Source organism: Labrus mixtus, chromosome 2 (genome assembly GCF_963584025.1).
Source record: "Labrus mixtus chromosome 2, fLabMix1.1, whole genome shotgun sequence".
Lineage (NCBI taxonomy): Eukaryota > Metazoa > Chordata > Actinopteri > Labriformes > Labridae > Labrus > Labrus mixtus.
Genome location: NC_083613.1, coordinates 30,297,066 through 30,316,419, shown reverse-complemented (window position 1 = coordinate 30,316,419; position 19,354 = coordinate 30,297,066). Strand labels below are relative to the sequence as shown.

General features: G+C 41.9%; 1 protein-coding gene across 5 annotated transcripts in view; it reads left to right on the top strand.

Moving 5' to 3' along the window:
* The window catches only part of ank2a (ankyrin 2a, neuronal), a 93,590-nt gene that overhangs the window by 38,271 nt on the left and 35,965 nt on the right, over positions 1-19,354 (top strand). For 3 of the 5 annotated variants that reach the window (XM_061065116.1, XM_061065107.1, XM_061065132.1), the window contains 30 exons: positions 7-105; positions 296-394; positions 619-816; positions 1,594-1,692; positions 1,800-1,898; positions 2,004-2,102; positions 2,337-2,534; positions 2,669-2,767; positions 3,728-3,826; positions 4,083-4,280; positions 5,059-5,157; positions 5,631-5,729; positions 6,030-6,128; positions 6,219-6,317; positions 6,450-6,522; positions 7,766-7,892; positions 8,092-8,170; positions 8,564-8,667; positions 9,020-9,055; positions 10,267-10,491; positions 10,627-10,725; positions 11,157-11,311; positions 11,566-11,777; positions 12,259-12,466; positions 12,660-12,756; positions 12,895-13,123; positions 13,495-13,620; positions 13,728-13,850; positions 13,931-13,963; positions 14,064-14,085. In XM_061065116.1, coding sequence (XP_060921099.1) covers positions 7-105; positions 296-394; positions 619-816; positions 1,594-1,692; positions 1,800-1,898; positions 2,004-2,102; positions 2,337-2,534; positions 2,669-2,767; positions 3,728-3,826; positions 4,083-4,280; positions 5,059-5,157; positions 5,631-5,729; positions 6,030-6,128; positions 6,219-6,317; positions 6,450-6,522; positions 7,766-7,892; positions 8,092-8,170; positions 8,564-8,667; positions 9,020-9,055; positions 10,267-10,491; positions 10,627-10,725; positions 11,157-11,311; positions 11,566-11,777; positions 12,259-12,466; positions 12,660-12,756; positions 12,895-13,123; positions 13,495-13,620; positions 13,728-13,850; positions 13,931-13,963; positions 14,064-14,085 — 3,631 coding nt within the window. The remainder of the gene's footprint in view (positions 1-6; positions 106-295; positions 395-618; positions 817-1,593; positions 1,693-1,799; positions 1,899-2,003; positions 2,103-2,336; positions 2,535-2,668; positions 2,768-3,727; positions 3,827-4,082; positions 4,281-5,058; positions 5,158-5,630; positions 5,730-6,029; positions 6,129-6,218; positions 6,318-6,449; positions 6,523-7,765; positions 7,893-8,091; positions 8,171-8,563; positions 8,668-9,019; positions 9,056-10,266; positions 10,492-10,626; positions 10,726-11,156; positions 11,312-11,565; positions 11,778-12,258; positions 12,467-12,659; positions 12,757-12,894; positions 13,124-13,494; positions 13,621-13,727; positions 13,851-13,930; positions 13,964-14,063; positions 14,086-19,354) is intronic. The other 2 variants (XM_061065124.1, XM_061065140.1) reach the window with 2 other exon arrangements.

Genomic DNA, 19,354 nt, shown 5'->3' with positions numbered 1-19,354 from the left:
TGTCAGAATGGGATAACACCTCTCCATGTGGCCTCCAAGAGAGGCAACACCAACATGGTGGCCCTGCTGTTGGACCGAGGGGGTCAGATAGACGCTAAAACCAGGGTGAGACAGCACTTTTTTATTACATAGGCACAGATCTGAAGCTGCCCCCTGCTGACTGCTTTATCGACTTTTCAAACTACTTGTAAATTATTGCATTTGTCAAAACATGCAATATATATTTTTTAATGCATACGTTTGTTCCAATGTCTGTGTGTGTGTGTGTGTGTGTGTGTGTGTGGTTGTCCTGCAGGATGGACTCACCCCCCTGCACTGTGCAGCCAGGAGTGGCCATGACCCAGCAGTGGAGATTCTGCTGGAGAGAGGAGCTCCCATCTTAGCCAGAACCAAGGTAACGCAAAGCTTCACCATAACTGGATCAGCAAACCCCTGGATTTTTCCTAACATCTGTCATATTCTTCCCAGGATATAATTCTTCTAACACTTAAATTTCCCAGCGCAATATAACGTACTTCTTCCATTCTCCTCTCACCTCTTCCATTTCTCTTCATTATACTTTTTTTTCTTTATGTCTTTTGCAACGACTCATGGATAGTTTTTTATGTCCCCACACAGAACGGACTGTCCCCGCTGCATATGTCGGCCCAGGGTGACCACTTGGAGTGTGTGAAGCTGCTGCTGCAGCACAAGGCGCCTGTTGATGATGTCACGCTGGACTACCTCACGGCGCTGCACGTCGCAGCTCACTGTGGCCACTACAGAGTCACCAAGCTTCTGCTGGACAAGAAGGCCAATCCCAATATCAGAGCACTGGTAGGGATTCAAGGGAAACGGCATGAAATAGAAATTAACCCAGACTCACAAATATATAAACACTTTTTTTTTACACTTTTTTTGGGGGGGAGGGTGGCTTTTTATGCCTTTATTGTAGAGATAGGACGGTGCATAAAGTCAGAAATCAGGGAGAGAGAGAGAGAGAGAGAGAGTGGGGAATGACATCTGGGAAAGGAGCCACAGGTCGGGTCTGAACCCGGGCCGCCGCTTGGAGGACTACAGCCTCCGTATGCAGTAACCACTAGGTTACAGGCGCCCCTAAAAAGTAGGAAGAGACAATAACGGATTTTGGTATTGTAACTAATTTTAAGTTCATGCATTACCTTTCATATTTGCCTTTTCATACATGCCCTCCTGAAAATTTTGAAAATAATAACTTGCACAAAAGATTGCACCAGTCGCTTTCCGGTCATGTGATATAAATTTACTCATTTACCTTGCCTTCTTGCTCCAGGTGAATCTTCCGGTATATGACAAACTGCGTTCACACGTGAAGCTAGGGCGTTTTCAGGAGTTGCTTGAATAACATTTACTCTTTACTAAGATGTAATACCATTAGTTTACAGTGAAAAACATTTTGTATATTGTATAATACATCATTATTTACTTATATCCAGAACTCCATTGTTATAAATGCTGCATTAGAGCCACAGCATGATATTAAGGGCAGCTCATCAAGTGATAAAGCATGTCCTCCTCCAGATGAACACACAGTACATGTAGTGTTTAACTTTTCTCTTCGCCCCTCTTTACCAGAATGGTTTCACGCCTCTGCATATCGCCTGTAAGAAGAACAGAGTGAAGGTGATGGAACTCTTGGTCAAATATGGAGCCTCCATTCAGGCCATCACTGAGGTCAGACATCTGACGGGAAATGTTCAACAAAATCATCTTTATATACAGCACACTTTTCTGTGGCGGTTTAAATCTAATGCTCAATTCCCAAACCTTCTTTCATTTAGTCTGGTCTGACGCCCATCCACGTATCTGCCTTCATGGGCCACCTCAACATTGTTTTACTCCTGCTGCAGAACGGGGCTTCTCCCGACGTCCGTAACATCGTGAGTATGACTGACATATAACGAGACATTCATTAAACAGTCTTTTTTTTCAATCCTTCAGTTTGTATCATTACGCTCATTAATGTTCTCTGTTGGGCATATCAGCGTGGTGAGTCAGCTCTCCACATGGCAGCACGAGCGGGTCAGATGGAAGTGGTGCGTTGTTTGCTGAGAAACGGAGCGTTGGTGGATGCTGTGGCCAGGGTGAGTTAGCTGCTGAATCATCAGTGTTGATAGCTGTTTTCTTCTGTTTATGATAAATAGACACCCTAATGCTTTACACATACTGATGATGAGTCTACTACTGTTTTTTTTCAATCTGTAAATATATTCCTGTCTCTCTGCTTCCTCTTTGCTTTTCCTCTCCAACATTTCCTCTCCATTCCCTTCACTGATCTCTCAATTTCCTTGTCTTAATCTCAATCTCTCAACCCGCAGGAGGACCAGACTCCCCTCCACATCTCCTCCCGTTTGGGGAAAACTGATATAGTCCAGCTGCTGCTGCAGCACATGGCTCATCCAGATGCTGCCACCACCAACGGCTACACTCCTCTCCACATCTCAGCCAGGGAGGGCCAGGTAGAGACAGCTGCTGTGCTGCTGGAGGCCGGAGCTTCACACTCCCTGGCCACGAAGGTGAGAGGAGGACAGTGCACTGAGATACTTCAGCAAACAAACAGATAGGCACACAGGTATCTACATAAAAAGGAACCTTTTGGACAAGCAGCTTGAGAATAAAATGTTCCCCCCCTTTTTTTTTCCTCTTACAGAAAGGATTCACTCCGTTACATGTAGCAGCAAAGTACGGAAACCTCGATGTAGCAAAACTTCTTCTTCAACGCAAAGCTCTCACTGACGATGCTGGGAAGGTAAACTCAACATCAGCCATAGTCATTTTCATCATTATTATTATTTTGGGGCTTTTTGCCTTTATTGATAGGACAGTGGACAGAGTAAGAAACAGGAGAAACAGAGTTGAGAATGACATGCGGGAAAGGAGCCACAGGCCGGACTTGAACCTGGGCCGCCCTCTTGGAGAGCCATAGCCTCCTAAATGGGGCGCGACCTAACCGCTAGGCCATCTGCGCTCCAGTCATTTTTATTATTTGACTTGAAAATAGAAACCGCTAAGGTCTGAGATCATTCCAGTAAAATTCTCAGAGGACTGAACCCGTTAATGTCTGACTAGAATCGTTCTGAGTTTCTCATATAGACCAATCAGAGAAGAGAATAGACATGTTGAAATCAGGAAGACAAAACAAAAAACAAACATACTGCTTAATTTTTCCAGAAATACTACAGTGTTTTTATTTTCTCCCGGTGCTGAGGGGGAGCTTGACTGATATGTTGGGGTGCTATGAATAGTCAATTTTCATGAATTCATAATTACTTTTCTTCTCTCGTTACTAAAAAATAAAAGCAGACATAGGTGAGGGGGCTTAAACAGGGCTAGACAGATTTTATGATGGTGCTATGGCACCCCCTAGCCCCCAGGTGTAGCGCCATGCTTGCCTGGCCAACAGGGAAGGTGCAGCACACGTCATAATAAATATTACATGATTAAAAAACAGCTAAAAAACAATAAGTTAAGAGCACATAGTAATTAAATGTGTAAATTGGTTTTGCAAATAAAGTCTAGAGTTGTGATCACAGATTACAATTCAAAAATACATCAGGCACTGTCCTAGGGTCTCACGTTTTTTTGTCAGTTAAGATCGAGCCGAAGGCTTCAAGTGAAAAAAAACCCGCCACTTTCAAGTCATTTTGGAGAAAGTTCCATGCAGAGGGGGCAGCAAAACAATTGAATCAATCAATATCTCTTCTCACAGAACGGCCTGACTCCGCTACATGTGGCAGCTCATTACGACAACCAAGAAGTTGCCCTGCTGCTGCTGGATAAAGGGGCGTCGCCTCATGCTACTGCGAAGGTTTGTCGAAAAGTTATAAATACTAAAGACACTTTCACACTATGCTCTATATGTTCTGCCTTCTGCTACAACAGTGATTGTATGATCATGCAACACTGTTTACTTTATGACTGGAACCTTTTCTTTAACCGCAAAGAGCTGTGAGAGTGATGATTAGAAGAAGTCCTCTACCTGTCTTAAAGGGGGAAACAAACCGTCAATCCTAAAAAACATACTTTAATTAGAAAAAAATCTGTTTACCTTCCTCCCTCTCCAGAATGGCTACACTCCTCTCCACATTGCAGCCAAAAAGAACCAGAAGAACATTGCGTTAGCGCTGCTGCAGTACGGAGCAGAGACCAACATTCTGACCAAGCAGGGGGTCAGCCCGCTCCACCTGGCAGCCCAGGAAGGACACGCTGAGATGGCCAGCCTGCTGCTGGGCAAAGGAGCTCACGTCAATGCAGCCACCAAGGTCACACAAAAATGCCAACACATTCTAGTACTGCCGTCCCACACTTTTGTTTCTTTGGACTTTAGACTGATTTCTTTTAAACTAAGGGCACAGGAACCCTTTTAAGTGTCTGACATCTGTCTCTAGACTCGTCTCGAGGGATGCTAGCGTTCGATTTCCCCGTTAATCAATTAACTCAGACTAGTGGACTAATCTAAAAAGGTGATAAAACACAAAAAAAAAACAGTAAAAATGGAACGCAATTTGTTTTAACACGGCTGCGTAGCTTATTTAAAATAATGTTTGAAACAGTTCATCAAATTCTCAATAACAATTCTGCAACTGATGGCTAAAACGTCAAATTTAGTTAGCAGATTGTGGCTAACATTAGCAATGCTAGCACCACCAGCCTTCAGCCTCCTTGCAGGTTAACGTCCACATGTCTGAATTACTCGAATATGGTTGCCAACTCAGCTGCTCCTACGAGATGCAGTCCGTCCACTGTGCTTGTTTTGCATATGGGCAGTAGGGTGGGAAGAGCTGGTCCGTTAACCGGAGCTACAGCCCCAGCTAATGGCGGGTTGCTGCATTACAGCCAACACACACATTTTAACTGTGGGCCTACATTAATACAAAAACTAAATAGTAATTCTGGTGCTGGCTAGCGAGCGTGACTTTGTTTAATGGTTTTGTCAGTGAGCTGGGTATAAATACAGTATAGTCTTTGCCCAAAGTCATGACACACACAGACTCACACCACAGAAGCCCCAAAGACAACTTTGTGCCCTTTATGTTACAGAGTGGACTCACACCTCTACACCTCTCTGCCCAAGAGGACAGGGTCAGTGCAGCAGAAGTACTGGCCAAACACGATGCCACCTTGGATCAGCAAACTAAGGTAACAAATAAATAATCACTAACACACACGGGGTTTAAGGCATAGAAAAACAAAATAAGGTAATCTATAATTACATTTCATGGAAGTGGAGACTCAGTTCAGGACAAAGAATGTACTTAAATCCTGCGGTAAAGTCTCTAAAATGAGGGGATTACAAGCACTTGATAATTAATGTTTCCTTCAGGTGTGTTGTGAAGTTTATTTTGTGTTAAATATGTAAAAATCGAAGTCCTTTATTAGCTGCCTAAGAAACTGCTAAGACACTTCAATCATTTGAAACATAAAAAATGAAATACATAAAAAATAAGAACTTCTGCCACCTACTGGCTGCTGTGAAGCATGACAGTGTCCACATCATGTATCCATATCATAAGGCTCAGTATTTATGTCACTTTGTTGCTGTATGAAGCCTAATAACAAACAAAGATGAACTGTTTTTTCTCTCCTTATCTCTCATCTTCTCTCCTCTTCAGCTTGGATACACCCCTCTGATTGTAGCCTGTCACTATGGAAACGCTAAGATGGTGAACTTCCTCTTACAGCAAGGTGCCAGTGTCAACGCCAAAACCAAGGTAAAATACAAATGTCTAGCTTGAGAGAAGCAGACAACATCTGCACACCAAGGAGCCCCCCCCCCCCCCCCCCCCCCATTTAAAGGATTCATTGACGTGATATTTCGAGCTTCCTCCGACTTGAAAGTACAAGTTATATAAGTTACACTTTCAAGTCTGAGGAAGAGAATATTGGATCTAGTGCCCACTTAGGGATTTAAAATGTACTGCTGGAATAAGCCCAAGAAATAAGACAGTGAAGAGCTCTTTTGTTTTAGTTTCTACTGTAATGAATTCTCATCTGCTCCTTTCTCTCCACAGAATGGATACACACCCCTTCACCAGGCAGCACAACAAGGGAACACACACATTATCAACGTGTTGCTACAACATGGTGCAAAGCCAAACGTTACCACAGTGGTAAGAAAACAGAAAAAATCATCAAGTGTTAACTCTCTCTCTCTCTTCAATCTTGAGGAGTGTTAATGATAAATCTGTCTCTCTTGTTAGAACGGAAACACGGCTCTGTCTATCGCCAAACGTCTGGGTTACATCTCTGTGGTGGACACTCTGAAAGTGGTGACGGAGGAGGTCATCACTACCACAACGGTACGATTGGGAAATTTATACACTCACGTTTGGAACGGGTATCTTTTGTCACAGATATCCCAGAAGCTGCTATTAACTTTCCTCTCATCTGGTTGTCTTTTTCCATGACTGTGAAATGGGGCATAATATCAGACGGTGACAGAGAAACACAAGCTGAATGTCCCTGAGACCATGACGGAGATCCTTGATGTGTCCGATGAAGAAGGTGAGTAAATAAAAAACAATTTAAGTAAGTAAAAACACAAATAACTTCCTGGTGTAAAGGTCCAAATCTAGCTCAAAGGTTTTGAGGCCACACATATTGTTTGCAGTAGTTTCTGTTTGGCGTCTAGGCTCCGCCCTCATCACTCCTCACAGTTTACATTTACATGCAGACATTTGAGGAGTAATGATGTTAAATCCCCCCCAGTCGGAGCCTACAGGTGGATACTGGGGTGATTATGGGGCTGAGCAGGAGTGCAGTACTGGTGCAGATCAGAGCTGGAAATGAAGGCGCAGAGGGAGAGACTGGAAATCCTGCAGCTTAAATAGACCGCTTATTGGAAGGAGGTGTTGTCAGGTGATAGTTGAGAGTGAGGCATTCCAAGTGCAGAATCAGTATAGATCAGGATGACGTCAACTTTATTTGTCCCAGAAAGGGCGATTGGTTTTGGCAACATCTTTTATTTGCTTTTCTTGGTCATAAAAGAGCCGTTGTGTGTACTGAGGGTGATGTAGTGGTGTAGTTAAAGTCTTAAAGATGTGTGTTTTAATAGCTTTGAGGCTGGAAGACGAGCTGCTATCTGAGACGTCTGTGGAGTTGGAAGGCACTGCTAAGAGTGACTGCCCTGCCTTGTCAGCTTGCACGGACTATAAATGTAATCTTGTTAGTTATCAGTATGACTTTTTGATACAGAGTCATGCGATCAATATTTGACAAAACAATTGATTTCGAACATTTTGTCTCAAGGTGTTTTCCTCTCAAAATCCCCCAAATTTCTCTCTCTAGAGAGTCAATGAAGTTTAGCTTTTTTCATTTGCGAACTTATTTCACATATCGGTAAGCAAACCCTCTGTGATCTTACACCCTGTTGAGTAAAGTGTTGAAGCAGACCTTCTGTCCATTGTTTCTTCATGCAACAGTGGAAATGAAGGGCGTGGACTGTGTGGCATTATAAGCAGTGTGACAGTTATGATGATTGAGAAATGCACTCATTAAGTCATGCTGACAAATACATTTTGCGCTCCGGCATCAAGTATTAAGATCCAGTGACCCATTTCAGAAAAAGCAATCAGAGAGCGCTGCTCAGACTCAGACTGCAAACGCTGGCAGTGCCACAAAGGCAACCACTGTTGACTTGTAAAAACTCAAACTAATAAGATTCAGAACTTCTTGTTCAATTTGAGAAGATGCCTTTTGTTTTTTTTTCTGTGTAAAATTTCCCAACTGGCCCATCTTTGTTTCTCAGGCGAGGACACCATGACAGGTGATGGAGGAGAGTATCTGAGGGCCGAGGATCTCAGAGAGCTGGGAGACGACTCTCTGCCAGGACACTACCTGGACGGCTTCAGCTACATGAGCCACAACCTAGACAGGTTACGACAAACACATAAAAAAACTCACTGAACAAAGAACCTCATCTTTAAACTAACTCCTCAATGACACCGGAAGTGTTATGTGTGTTAAAACACATCATCATCCACTGCTGCTGCTGACCAACGTGCCACAGTGCAAACGCAAACAGAAAAAAGATCCAACATCCTGAAAACCTGTTTGTTTGTTTTTGACCAACAGGCCACAACTCACTCCCATTCATTCAAGTTTCCATCAGAGAGAAGGAGTTCTCATAGAAGACATGCTAACCAGCCACCAGGTGAGAGCACAGCATAGAGAAAGGCCAAATCCCCCCGCCCACTCAGCCTGAGCCTTTATTATAGAGCATGATTTTGACTTTATTTTGCACATGTGAAGATGCATTTGTCCTTTAAAAATAGGGGTTTACACAAAATAACATGATCATTGTTACAAAAGCATTTTTTTAGATGAATTCTGGGTAGTTTACATTTACAAATGCTCGGCTACATGAGCCAGCTGAAGGTCCAGATGACCACCAACCCTCAGCTACATGGCAACAAGTGTTAGGGCAAGTGCTCGAGATTGTTTGGCTGTGATTCTTTGGTTTTGCCGTCTTTCTGTTGGGGAATAATGGAGAATGTTTTAAATGAATTTGACTGCATCTGGTCTGCTGATGTTTGTTGATTTGTAGGTTTCAGCACTGGCCAAAGAGCATGACAAGGAATCGTTCCGTTTGAGCTGGGGCGCTGAGCACCTTGACAACGTGGTGCTGTCCTCCAGTCTGCTACACTCTGGGTAAACACACACACACACACACACACACACACACACACACACACACGCACACACACAGTTGTTCCAGGTGTAACATGTCCACATGCCTTGTTCACTGAGGTGTGTATGAGTCACTTGTATCAATTTGAATTATTTTTCACTTCACTTCACATCCGTGTTTCTCGACGTCCTCTATCTTTGCTGTTGTGCTTCTGTCCGTCTCTGGTCAAGTTTTATTTTCCACACTTATTCTTTATTCTCTTTTTCTCTTTTTGTTTATTGTGGCGTTGCCTCTGTGTGCACTCTCTTGTCCTGGTTGTGTTTGTGATTGTGTGTGTGTGTGTGTGTGTGTGTTGTTGTATTCTGCTTCTAGCCGTTCCTCTCCGTGCCTAGACCATGACAACAGCAGGTGAAACTCTTTATTCTTTCTTTTGCTAATCTGATGGTTTATCCTCTTCTCTTTTTCACTCATTCACTATTAAATTACCTTCTCATTGTCATCCTATCTGTCTGCATGAAATAATAACGCATGGCTTTTACATTTTCAGGCTTTAGGTTTTAACTGAAAAAGTAATAATTGATCATTTTCTCAGAACAATAAGTCTAACTTTAACTTTGATACATTCCTTGTAGAGACATTCCTTTTGATTATAGATACTATACATCTATAATCATGTCAAAAAATGTTATACAGCTAGTGGGATAAAATCATAGAGTCTATAAATAATGTCCAAGTCTCAGTGATGGCACCCCGTTGGTTTCTGAGGAGGCGTTTTAAATCTCAACAAAGTCTGTCACCATATTTGAAATGCTATGAGAGATCAATCTAGCGACATGCAAAGGGATAGAGCCGAGGCGGGCCTTAAGCCTCCTGGCAGACAGCTACAATGCGACCACCTGTTAGTCAAAGGCTGCGCCCCCAATTGCACCAATGTGTGCATAACTTTAAGCCTTAATAAAATCAAAATGGATGAATTCAAAACATGTTTACCACCTTTACCATTTTTAACAAATAAAGAAACAAGCAATGGAGACCAAAATTGTTTTCTTGTACCACGCTGTAAACACGTTTATTTCGGCAGGAAAACTGCATTTTAATATGGGATCTAATGGGGATTCCTTGGCTTTTGCAGTCAGCCTCAAGTGGAGATTTGTGGAACTGCAGTTTGCTGCACTTCCTTAACTTTATTTTTCAACACCTGAGATTACCGCCTGGTTAAAACTCCATGTACAGAAAACTTTAGTATTACTATGCACATTTAGGTGCCAGAGGATGTGTTATATTTGATGCTAATTTGCTCCCTTATGCAAAATGTCTTTCATAAAGAATGTTGTTTAATGCTCCGTCCCTTGCCTGCCTGGCCTGCAAGTTTAACATTGAATTGATGAAATTATAAATGATTGAAAACAATGGAAGAGAAGAGGCTGGAGAGAAATCTTGTCTGCTGAGATATGCTTGTAATGTGGGAACTGAATGGTAAAATAAATGTAGTTCCTTTGTATTTTATTGTTGATTGCTTTGTTTGCATGGAGGCTCAGAGTCAACCATCCTGAAATAAAAAAAAACAATTTGCATATTTTAACAACAAATTTGTATTTTTGCTGGACCCTTTTCTTCAGCTTCCTGGTCAGCTTCATGGTAGATGCGAGGGGCGGGGCCATGCGCGGCTGCCGTCACAATGGCCTGCGAATCATTGTACCGCCGAGAAAGTGTTCTGCACCCACGCGGGTGACCTGCAGGCTGGTGAAGAGACACCGTCTGGCCTCCATGCCTCCTATGGTGGAGGGTGAGGGGCTGGCTGGTCGCATCATAGAAGTGGGACCAACCGGTGCCCAGTTCCTGGGGTAAGTGTGTCCGAGCGTGTGTATGTGTCTGCGTTATATATGTGTGCGTATTTGCTTGTGTGAGTGTGTTAACAGCGTTGTGCGGTGTGTTCATATTCTCTTCTTCACTCCCCCTCTTTGCTGCGTACGGATCAGTAAGCTCCACCTTCCCACAGCTCCTCCCCCTCTAAATGAGGGAGAGAGCCTGGTCAGTCGCATCCTGCAGCTGGGTCCTCCAGGAACCAAGTTCCTCGGGTAGGACTCGGATGGGGAACCATCCTAGAAGTGGTCAAATGCTCACCCAAAATCTTCCCACTGTGTCCGCCTGAAGTTTTTTTTTTAGCCTCCATGATATGATGCATAAGTTATTTTTGTTTTTGTTGACTTTGTCCTTTGTTTTATTGTTCCATGAAAATGCAAGCTTGAAACCCTGAAACCCCCTGATTTGTTGCCCTTATGTTGTTGCGTTGTGTCCATGACCTCCTCAGTTAATAGTTCCTAGACTTCTAGTTGTTTTGTGCTCCTCTGTTTTAGATTATAATGTTCTTTTCATATTCAAACATTTATTTTTTTACTTGGCATGAAAGGCCCCCTGTTATCAACCCAAGAGTCATATTATCTTTCAGCTTTGTCAGCCTTGTTCCAAAAGTGCATTGTCATCAAATTTGACTTTGTTTCTCTTTCAGGCCTGTCATTGTGGAGATCCCCCATTTCGCAGCTTTGCGGGGTACAGAAAGAGAACTAGTGATCTTGAGGAGCGAAACAGGGGAGAGCTGGAGGGAGCACCACTGTGACTTCACAGAGGAGGAACTGAACCAGATACTGAATGGCATGGATGAAAGTAAAGGACTAGATTTTGATGCTCAACATTGATCTGAATGTCATATCACAGGATTTTTGATACATAAAATACTGTATAGCAAATAAACTTTAAGCCACAGTATGTATTCTAATAAAGTCCTCTATACCGAAGTGAAAGGAGGCCAGAGATGTACTTGGATAACAATGTTGGCAAAATGATGGGAGTCGAGTTCAGCATCATCTCATCCCCATTTCTAACTTTTCCTAAACAGTATTTGTTCTTTATCTTTATAGAACTTGATTCCCCGGAGGAGCTTGAAAAGAAAAGAATATGCCGCATCATCACCCGAGACTTCCCGCAGTATTTTGCAGTCGTGTCGCGGATAAAGCAGGACAGTCATTTGATTGGCCCAGAGGGCGGGGTCCTCAGTAGCACTCTGGTGCCCCAGGTCCAGGCTGTCTTCCCTGAAGGTGCCCTCACCAAGAAGATCAGAGTTGGGCTACAGGTACATACAGTGTGTTTTATGAACAAGCGTAAATCAAAAGCATTTTTCACACATGCACTCCTGAAAAATGTATTTTAAAACCTCCACCACAGCAGGAGACTTTCCCTGTTAGATGGGAGGTGTTTGTGTGGGTTGGGGGGGCAAGGAGGAGGCAAGACTTGACATTAAAAGGACACTGTGGAAATAGCGGATGAAGCAATAGATTCCAACTATTATGACAGTTTTTGCCTTTTTCCGATTATTTCCTGCTGCGTTCACACATTAGCATGTCTGGACTTAATTGGTAAATTTTACTTGGGGGCTTGCAGAAAAAAATTCCAGGTAAAGTTTGGGCATTTTTGCATTCACACATGCAGCTCACCCAGAAAATGTCATGAAATTTTCAGGAGTATAGTGCATCTGTGAAAACGCCAATGTCAATGCTCAAAAATAAGCCATGAGCCAACTTTGCTAAGATGTTCTGTTTTGTACCTCGTTCCAGGCTCAGCCCATTGATATTGAGTCGGTGAGGAAGATTCTTGGTAACAAAGCCACATTCAGCTCGATCGTCACATTGGAGCCGCGAAGAAGGAAGTTCCACAAGCCAATCACCATGACGATCCCTATTCCTAAGAGCTCCAATAGCGATGGGCAAAGCACTGAGTTCATTGGCGATACCCCCACATTACGGTTGCTTTGCAGTATTACCGGTATGTTCATGAAATAAATACATTTTTGCTGTATTGTAAGATTGTCAAGTTCAATACGTAAAATTTCACCTCTTAAAACAAAAGTGTTTTCAAATAATGGAAGTTGCATATATAGGCTGCATTCATAATTTTATTTTCTTCAAATTCAACACATTTATTGGGGACTTTAACAAACTGTTGGTGTGTGTTGTAGGAGGAACAACTCCTGCCCAATGGGAGGACATCACAGGTTCCACACCTCTCACCTTTGTTAACCAATGTGTGTCCTTCACCACAAACGTGTCGGCGAGGTAAATTCTATTAAAGATGTGGAGTAAAATGTTCTTTACAGTGATGCTTTGCTGTGCTTTGGTGATTTTACAGTTTACCATGTTTTCTGTGTAACTATGTTGAGGTGTAACTAACTGAAGTCTGATTTTTCCTCCTAGGTTCTGGTTGATAGACTGCAGACAGACCCAGGAGTCTGTTAGTTTTGCCTCTCAGCTGTACCGGGAGATCATCTGCGTTCCTTACATGGCCAAGTTTGTCATTTTCGCTAAGACACTTGATCCCATTGAGGCTCGCCTGCGCTGTTTCTGTATGACAGACGACAAGATGGACAAAACCCTGGAGCAACAAGAGAACTTCACTGAAGTGGCCCGTAGCCGAGATGTTGAGGTACAGTGGGAAGATCGACAATAAATTAGAAGAGGGGAGAGTGTTCAGTGGTGGCTGGTGCATTGTTCTCCAGGGTGGGTACAATTATGTACAGACGGATCAGGATGTATAGCTTAGTCTGTTAGCTTGATGCTAACACATACTGGAAAATGTCCTTAACTGGCTAACAGAATAAGCATCGCGACCATTTAAATTGAGACGGAGATTGGTGAACCAAGTGGAGCAGATATCTAAATGGATACTTATAGAGAGAGTTTAATGCTGACACTGCCTGTAAGCTTGTCTTATTTCCTGACAAATTCTGAAAAAAGCTCCAGGATTTGAGGTCAGTTTGGTTGTCTAATAAAAACAACAACTCTCTCTATACACAGGTGCTGGAGGGAAAACCTATATTTGCTGACTGCTTTGGAAACCTGGTGCCTCTAACAAAGAGTGGACAGCACCATGTGTTCAGCTTCTTTGCCTTCAAAGAGAACCGACTGGCCCTCTTCATCAAAGTAGGACTACACATTGGATACTGCTGTCTATAATTTCTACTTTACACCCAGTCAGAAACACACATATATGTTTTTAATGGATTGAATTATGTTTAATCAATGGACAGATTAGAGACACGGCACAGGATCCGTGTGGTCGCTTGTCCTTCACCAAGGAACCACGCACATACCGTAGTCTTACCCACAATGCAATCTGCAACCTTAACATCACTCTCCCAACATACTCAAAGGTAAGTTTGACAAGTTTATATCAATGTTCAGGGAGTACATTAATTCAACTTGCAATAAATACAATCTTTTTCTTCTTTAGGAGTCTGATTCAGACCAAGATGCAGACGATGAGGTAAATAAAGTTGATCAAAAACCATGTCAAATAATGAATACTACTGAACTTAGGTTTGAATTTAAAGCTAACTATGCTATTTGATTTGTTTTCCTTGCAGAGCGAGAAGAGTGACAAGAAATGTAAGCTGAATCTATTGTTTTGAACATTGTTAAAACGGAGATCACCAGTATATATGATATTAATGTAATAATGACATTTAGTTAATATATTCATACATGATTTGAATTCTTAAAGGTCACATATTATCTTCCTTTCCAACAAGTTTAAATAAGTCTCAGAGCTCTCTAAACATGTCTGTGAAGTTTCTTGTTCTAAATCCACTCTGATCCTGTATTTGATCATGCCTATAAACCCCTCTATTTCAGCCCTGCTCAGAACAGGCTGTTTCTGTGTCTGTAGCTTTAAATGCAAATGAGCTGTGTCTGACCACGCCCCCTCTCTGGAAGGGCTTAGGTGGCTCAGGCTTTCTCACTCCCTATTTTTTACTGTGAGAAGGCAGTCTCAGAGTGCAGAACAAACACCTAGCTGTGGGAGTGTCACCCACCTGGGGGAGGGGTTACTGCCCTTTGTGATGTCATGAAGGGAAAAATCTCCAAACGGCCTGTTTGAGCACACATTTTCTGAAAAAGTGTAGCAGGCAAAAGACGGAGAGGATGGACTTTTCTTATCATTGGGTGGTTTGTAGACAGACTAGAGACACCTATAAGTGTTTGAAAATCATGGTGAAGTGTATTTTGCATAATATGTGACCTTTAATTTATTTGTAGTTATACTTAGAATACAACACAGCCTACATTGAATTCACATCACTTAAGTTACAAAATCATTGAAGTATTGGTAGATAGTTTAAAATACGAACATCTGTATTTGCTTTGAGATGCATTGATGAGTATGTTTCTGTCCATTTAGTTGAACCCTGCTCTGTTACTTTGCTCTACTAACACTGTGTATAGTTCCATGTTTGTTACCTGCAGCTATGCTATGGCTGATATACTCTTCATCTCCCTCACACTAACTCACACTTACTTTCTTCCACCCTAACCTCTCCATTTTCAGTTTTGTTGCTTTGACTTTATTCATTTTTATTAATAACAAATGAAGGTCAGAATGAAACATTCTGTTGATTCTCAAGATATTTTGAAGAATTTCAATTTATCTTGAGACAAATTATATTTTGTGGTCATTATTCAAATGAGGTATTCATTTTGACCAAATCCGTTCTCAGATCGTAGAATAATTTTGCCATGGGCATGCTGAAGACTTTATTCGTTCAGTTCTAATAGACAAACAGTATCATGTTTTGTTTGTTTGTTTGTTTGTTTGTTTGAGTGATTTGAGTAGTTGCTGGTTGATTTTATATCTTGTTTATTTTGTATGAATTTGGCAAATGCTTTTGTTTATTTCAAGTACACCTTTCTTTTTTCATTTACCAACTCTGCATTTCTTCATTCATTAAGTTGCATTAAAAATCAAAAACCTTACTTATGCCCTTACTTTTTTAAGTTTGTACACTAAGGGTGCTATAAGGCCAAAACAGAGTGAATGACTGTAGCACAACATTTACAGATTAAACCTTTTGTGATACTTAATAGCAAAGGAAAATCACACCTTTAGAAAGGGTAATTTTCAATCATATTAAAAAGAATCCTTAAAAGTAAAATATTATATTATTAAGTAGTAAAGGGAAGAATGGTTTGCAATTCCTCAAAAAAAGAAAAGATATTGACTCATATAAACAGATTTCCTCTCAATCACTAATAACCCAGGGGAGCTCGTGGCAGTGCCTGCTTCTGCAGAGATCCTGACTTTTAACCAAAACCACATTCAGGTGATTTCAAAGTCACGGACAAATCCCCTCAGTCTTTAGTCTTGTCTTGATCAAAAGGTGTTCAATGATATGACCATTACGAACAACCAATAGGATCGGTCTCACCAGCACCAAATAGGAAGCTGCAAACTAGTACACATGAAAGGGAGGCAAAGTAACGTTTCTCCTGGACTGTGGTAAAGGAGGACAAACTGGTGGAGCTGTGGGGAGAGCAAGAATCCTGCTTTGACGTGTCCTTCATTTTGTACCACAACAGATTGTAGAAGGGTAAAGGTGGACAGAAATAGCCTTCGAAATCCCCCGTTGAGTATGCTATAGCTCATTACAGACGAGTAGCTATAGCATATTCACTGGTAAAGATCCTTCCGCAACCTTGTTACGACTTATTCTTCCTCCAGTTTGATCGTCTTTTCATGGTACAAAGGTGAGGACAGGTCAAAGAGGCATCCTTGCTCTCTCCACAGCTCCACCAGTATTACCTGTTTTTTTGTTTTTTTGCTCAGAAGTTGTAGTTGCAAATTTCCACCAGTTGCACGATGAGATAAAAACTCCAAAAGAAACTAGTTGTCTTGCAATTAGTGACCTTGCAAGAACCCAAGTCTTTGCTAAATCCTAGTCTATGACTAAAAACTCTGAGTTGCTGACACATTGTCTTTAGATATGAGAGACAGTCAGATGTTACTCTTTAAAAGTCTGATTAAAAAAAAAACATCCAAAGTCCAAGATTAATCACTTTAATAGAACTCTTCTCTACTGATCACCCTACTTATTTTCTTTAATAGTTATTTATGTTTCTATATTTTTAACTTTTGATTTGTGGGCAGGCATGACTTTTCCTGTCAGCAGCAATCTTGAGAAATTTCCTTCATCTGTTATCCTTCCTGCCCGTCTCTTTGTTTCTAGGATTCTTTGTTACTCCTTGCGGTATTTGTATGTTATGCGTCAAATTTTTGAATACGTTGTCAAGCAAGTTATAGACTTACATTATTCTGGACCATATTCTACCTGTTTTGTTACTCCTTCTGGCTTTGCTTCCGCTGTTGCTTTTGAACTCCCCGCCAAACTCTTCTGGATCACTTTTTCATCTTCTTTTCAAGACTTCTTTATCCTCTGCCCTACCATTCTCTTTCTTATTCTGTAAACTGAAGATGGATTCTTGATGGCATTGTCTTGATCACAGTTTTCTGATGTCTCTCTTCCCCACTTCATTTGTCCCTTATGATCTTTACCCTTTTTGGCTATGAAACCTTTCGATTGAAGATGACGAATCTGAATCGACTGAGACATTCTCCCTGAGAACTAACCAACCTCTTGATCCTGCAACCCTCGCAAGCCCTGACCTTCTCTCAGACATGTCCGATGTTAAGATGACAATATTGACTTCAGAGCAAATGGAGCATTTAATGCACGAAGGGAGAGCTGGATCTAGAGGGCTGGATGAAAAGGATACTTTTGCCATTATTGATCAGTTCACTAGAGAGGAAATGTTTGGAGAAATTCATAGAGATGATATAATCAATAGTGGAAGGAAAGTAAGAGGTGATGCTAAAAGGGAGAAATCAGGTTCACGCTCTGAAACTAAGACTGTTGAAATGAAGTATCCTCCTATTGAGGAACCAGTCTTTAAGGCGGTTTGTGTTGAGGGGAGGACTACAAACAGATCTGCAACTGACAACAGAGACATGACAGACATGGTCTCACATCTCAGCATGGACATGGACCAATACTTGGAACAGAGACCTGTAGCGATGTGTGATTCTGAAGAGGATCTTGTGCAAGATAGATTTGAACAGGTTATTGTAAAGCGGGATGGCAAACGGCGTCCCCCAGATATCAAGAAACCAATACGAAAGAAACTTAGAGACAGAGAGCGTTCTGGATGTAGCAGCTCTGAAGGCGAGCTGGAAAGAATGAGCTCCGACGAGTCTTTAGATGGCGACGTTGTCCTCAACGACAGTGCCCTTGTACCCTCAGCAAATGTTGATCCTCCAGCATCTCCCCTAATCGTCGAGACACCTATAGGATCTATAAAAGACCGAGTTAAAGCTTTACAGAACAAAGTTGAAGAAGAGAAGGTAGAAAGCAACAACCAGGAACAAACTTCTCAGGCAAAATTGACTATCACCACAAAGAAGACTGAGGAAGAAATGCCAGCACTTCCCAGAGTTCCCAAGTCCCCTAAATCCCCAAGGTCTCAGACAGAAAGATTGGAGGAGACTATGTCTGTGAAGGAGCTGTTGAAAGCATTCCAGACTGGAGAGGACCCTTCAAAAAATAAAGCTGGGCTTTTTGAGCACAAAGCAGTTGTGTCTTCTTGTGCTTCAACTTTGATTTCTGAATCAGAAGACTCTGGTGAGATACAGAGGGCAGCACAAAATGCTGCACAGGATGCAAAATCACAAACCCAAACGCAGAGCCTCAAAACTCAGCAGAGTAATATCAACATCCGTGACAAAACAGACTTGAAGGATCAGCAGGTAAGCTCAATTAGAGGCAACTCTGAGGAAGCATTAATCATTTCAGATAGTGGTGATGTTGAAAAGACAGTCAAATTTGCTGATACAATTCAATACTTCGATGGAGGTGCACAGAAAAAAGAGTCAAAGTTGTCAGAGGAAGAGACAATGTCTGTGAAGGAGCTAATGAAAGCATTCCAGACCGGACAAGACCCTTCGAAAGACAAAGCTGGACTTTTTGAACACAAAGCTGGAGCCACTTGTATTTCATCGATGATATCTGAAACAGAAGGCCCCGAAGACACAAGAATGACTGAACAGAGTCCAAGGCAGGAGCTGAAATCCCCAACACAAACTCAGAACTTCACAGTTTATGACCATCACAGAGATGTCAGGATTTGTGACAACAAACAACTGGATGATCAACCAATAGGCTTAACCAGGGATAAGTCTGCGGAATTACAATTAATCTCTGATACTGCACATTTTGAAAAGAAAGTGACATTCGCAGATATCATTCAGTGTGATGATGAAAGCGTTGCCCCTCAGGGAGAGGCATCAGAGTTGCCAGAGCAGGAGACAATGTCTGTAAAGGAACTGATGAAATCATTCCAGACTGGGCATGATCCCTCAAAAACTAAAGCAGGGCTTTTTGAACACAAAGGGTTGGATTCTTGCGTGTCATCGTTGATATCTGAATCAGGAGATTCCAGTGAGGTAAAAAGGACTGAACCAAGTCCCCTGCATGAGCCAAAAGTACAATCCGAAACTCAGAGCCTTTCAGTTTTTCACCGACAGAGTGATGTAACCATGCAGGACAAAATGGACAAGGAGGGTGAAACAGAAAGCTTTATGAAGGATACATTAGATGAATCAGTTTTGATGTCCAAGGGTGTTACTGTTGAAAAGACTGTAACATTTGCTGATACAATCCAGTGTGAAGATGGAAGCGTTGAACCACCAAGGGACAATGAGACTCTCTCCGTCAAGGAGTTGATGAAAACATTCCAGACAAAACAAGGTCCTTCAAAGAAGAAAGCAGGGTTCTTTGAGGACGTAATCACTTCTTTTTGTATTGCGGCAGTGGCCTCTCAACCATCAGAT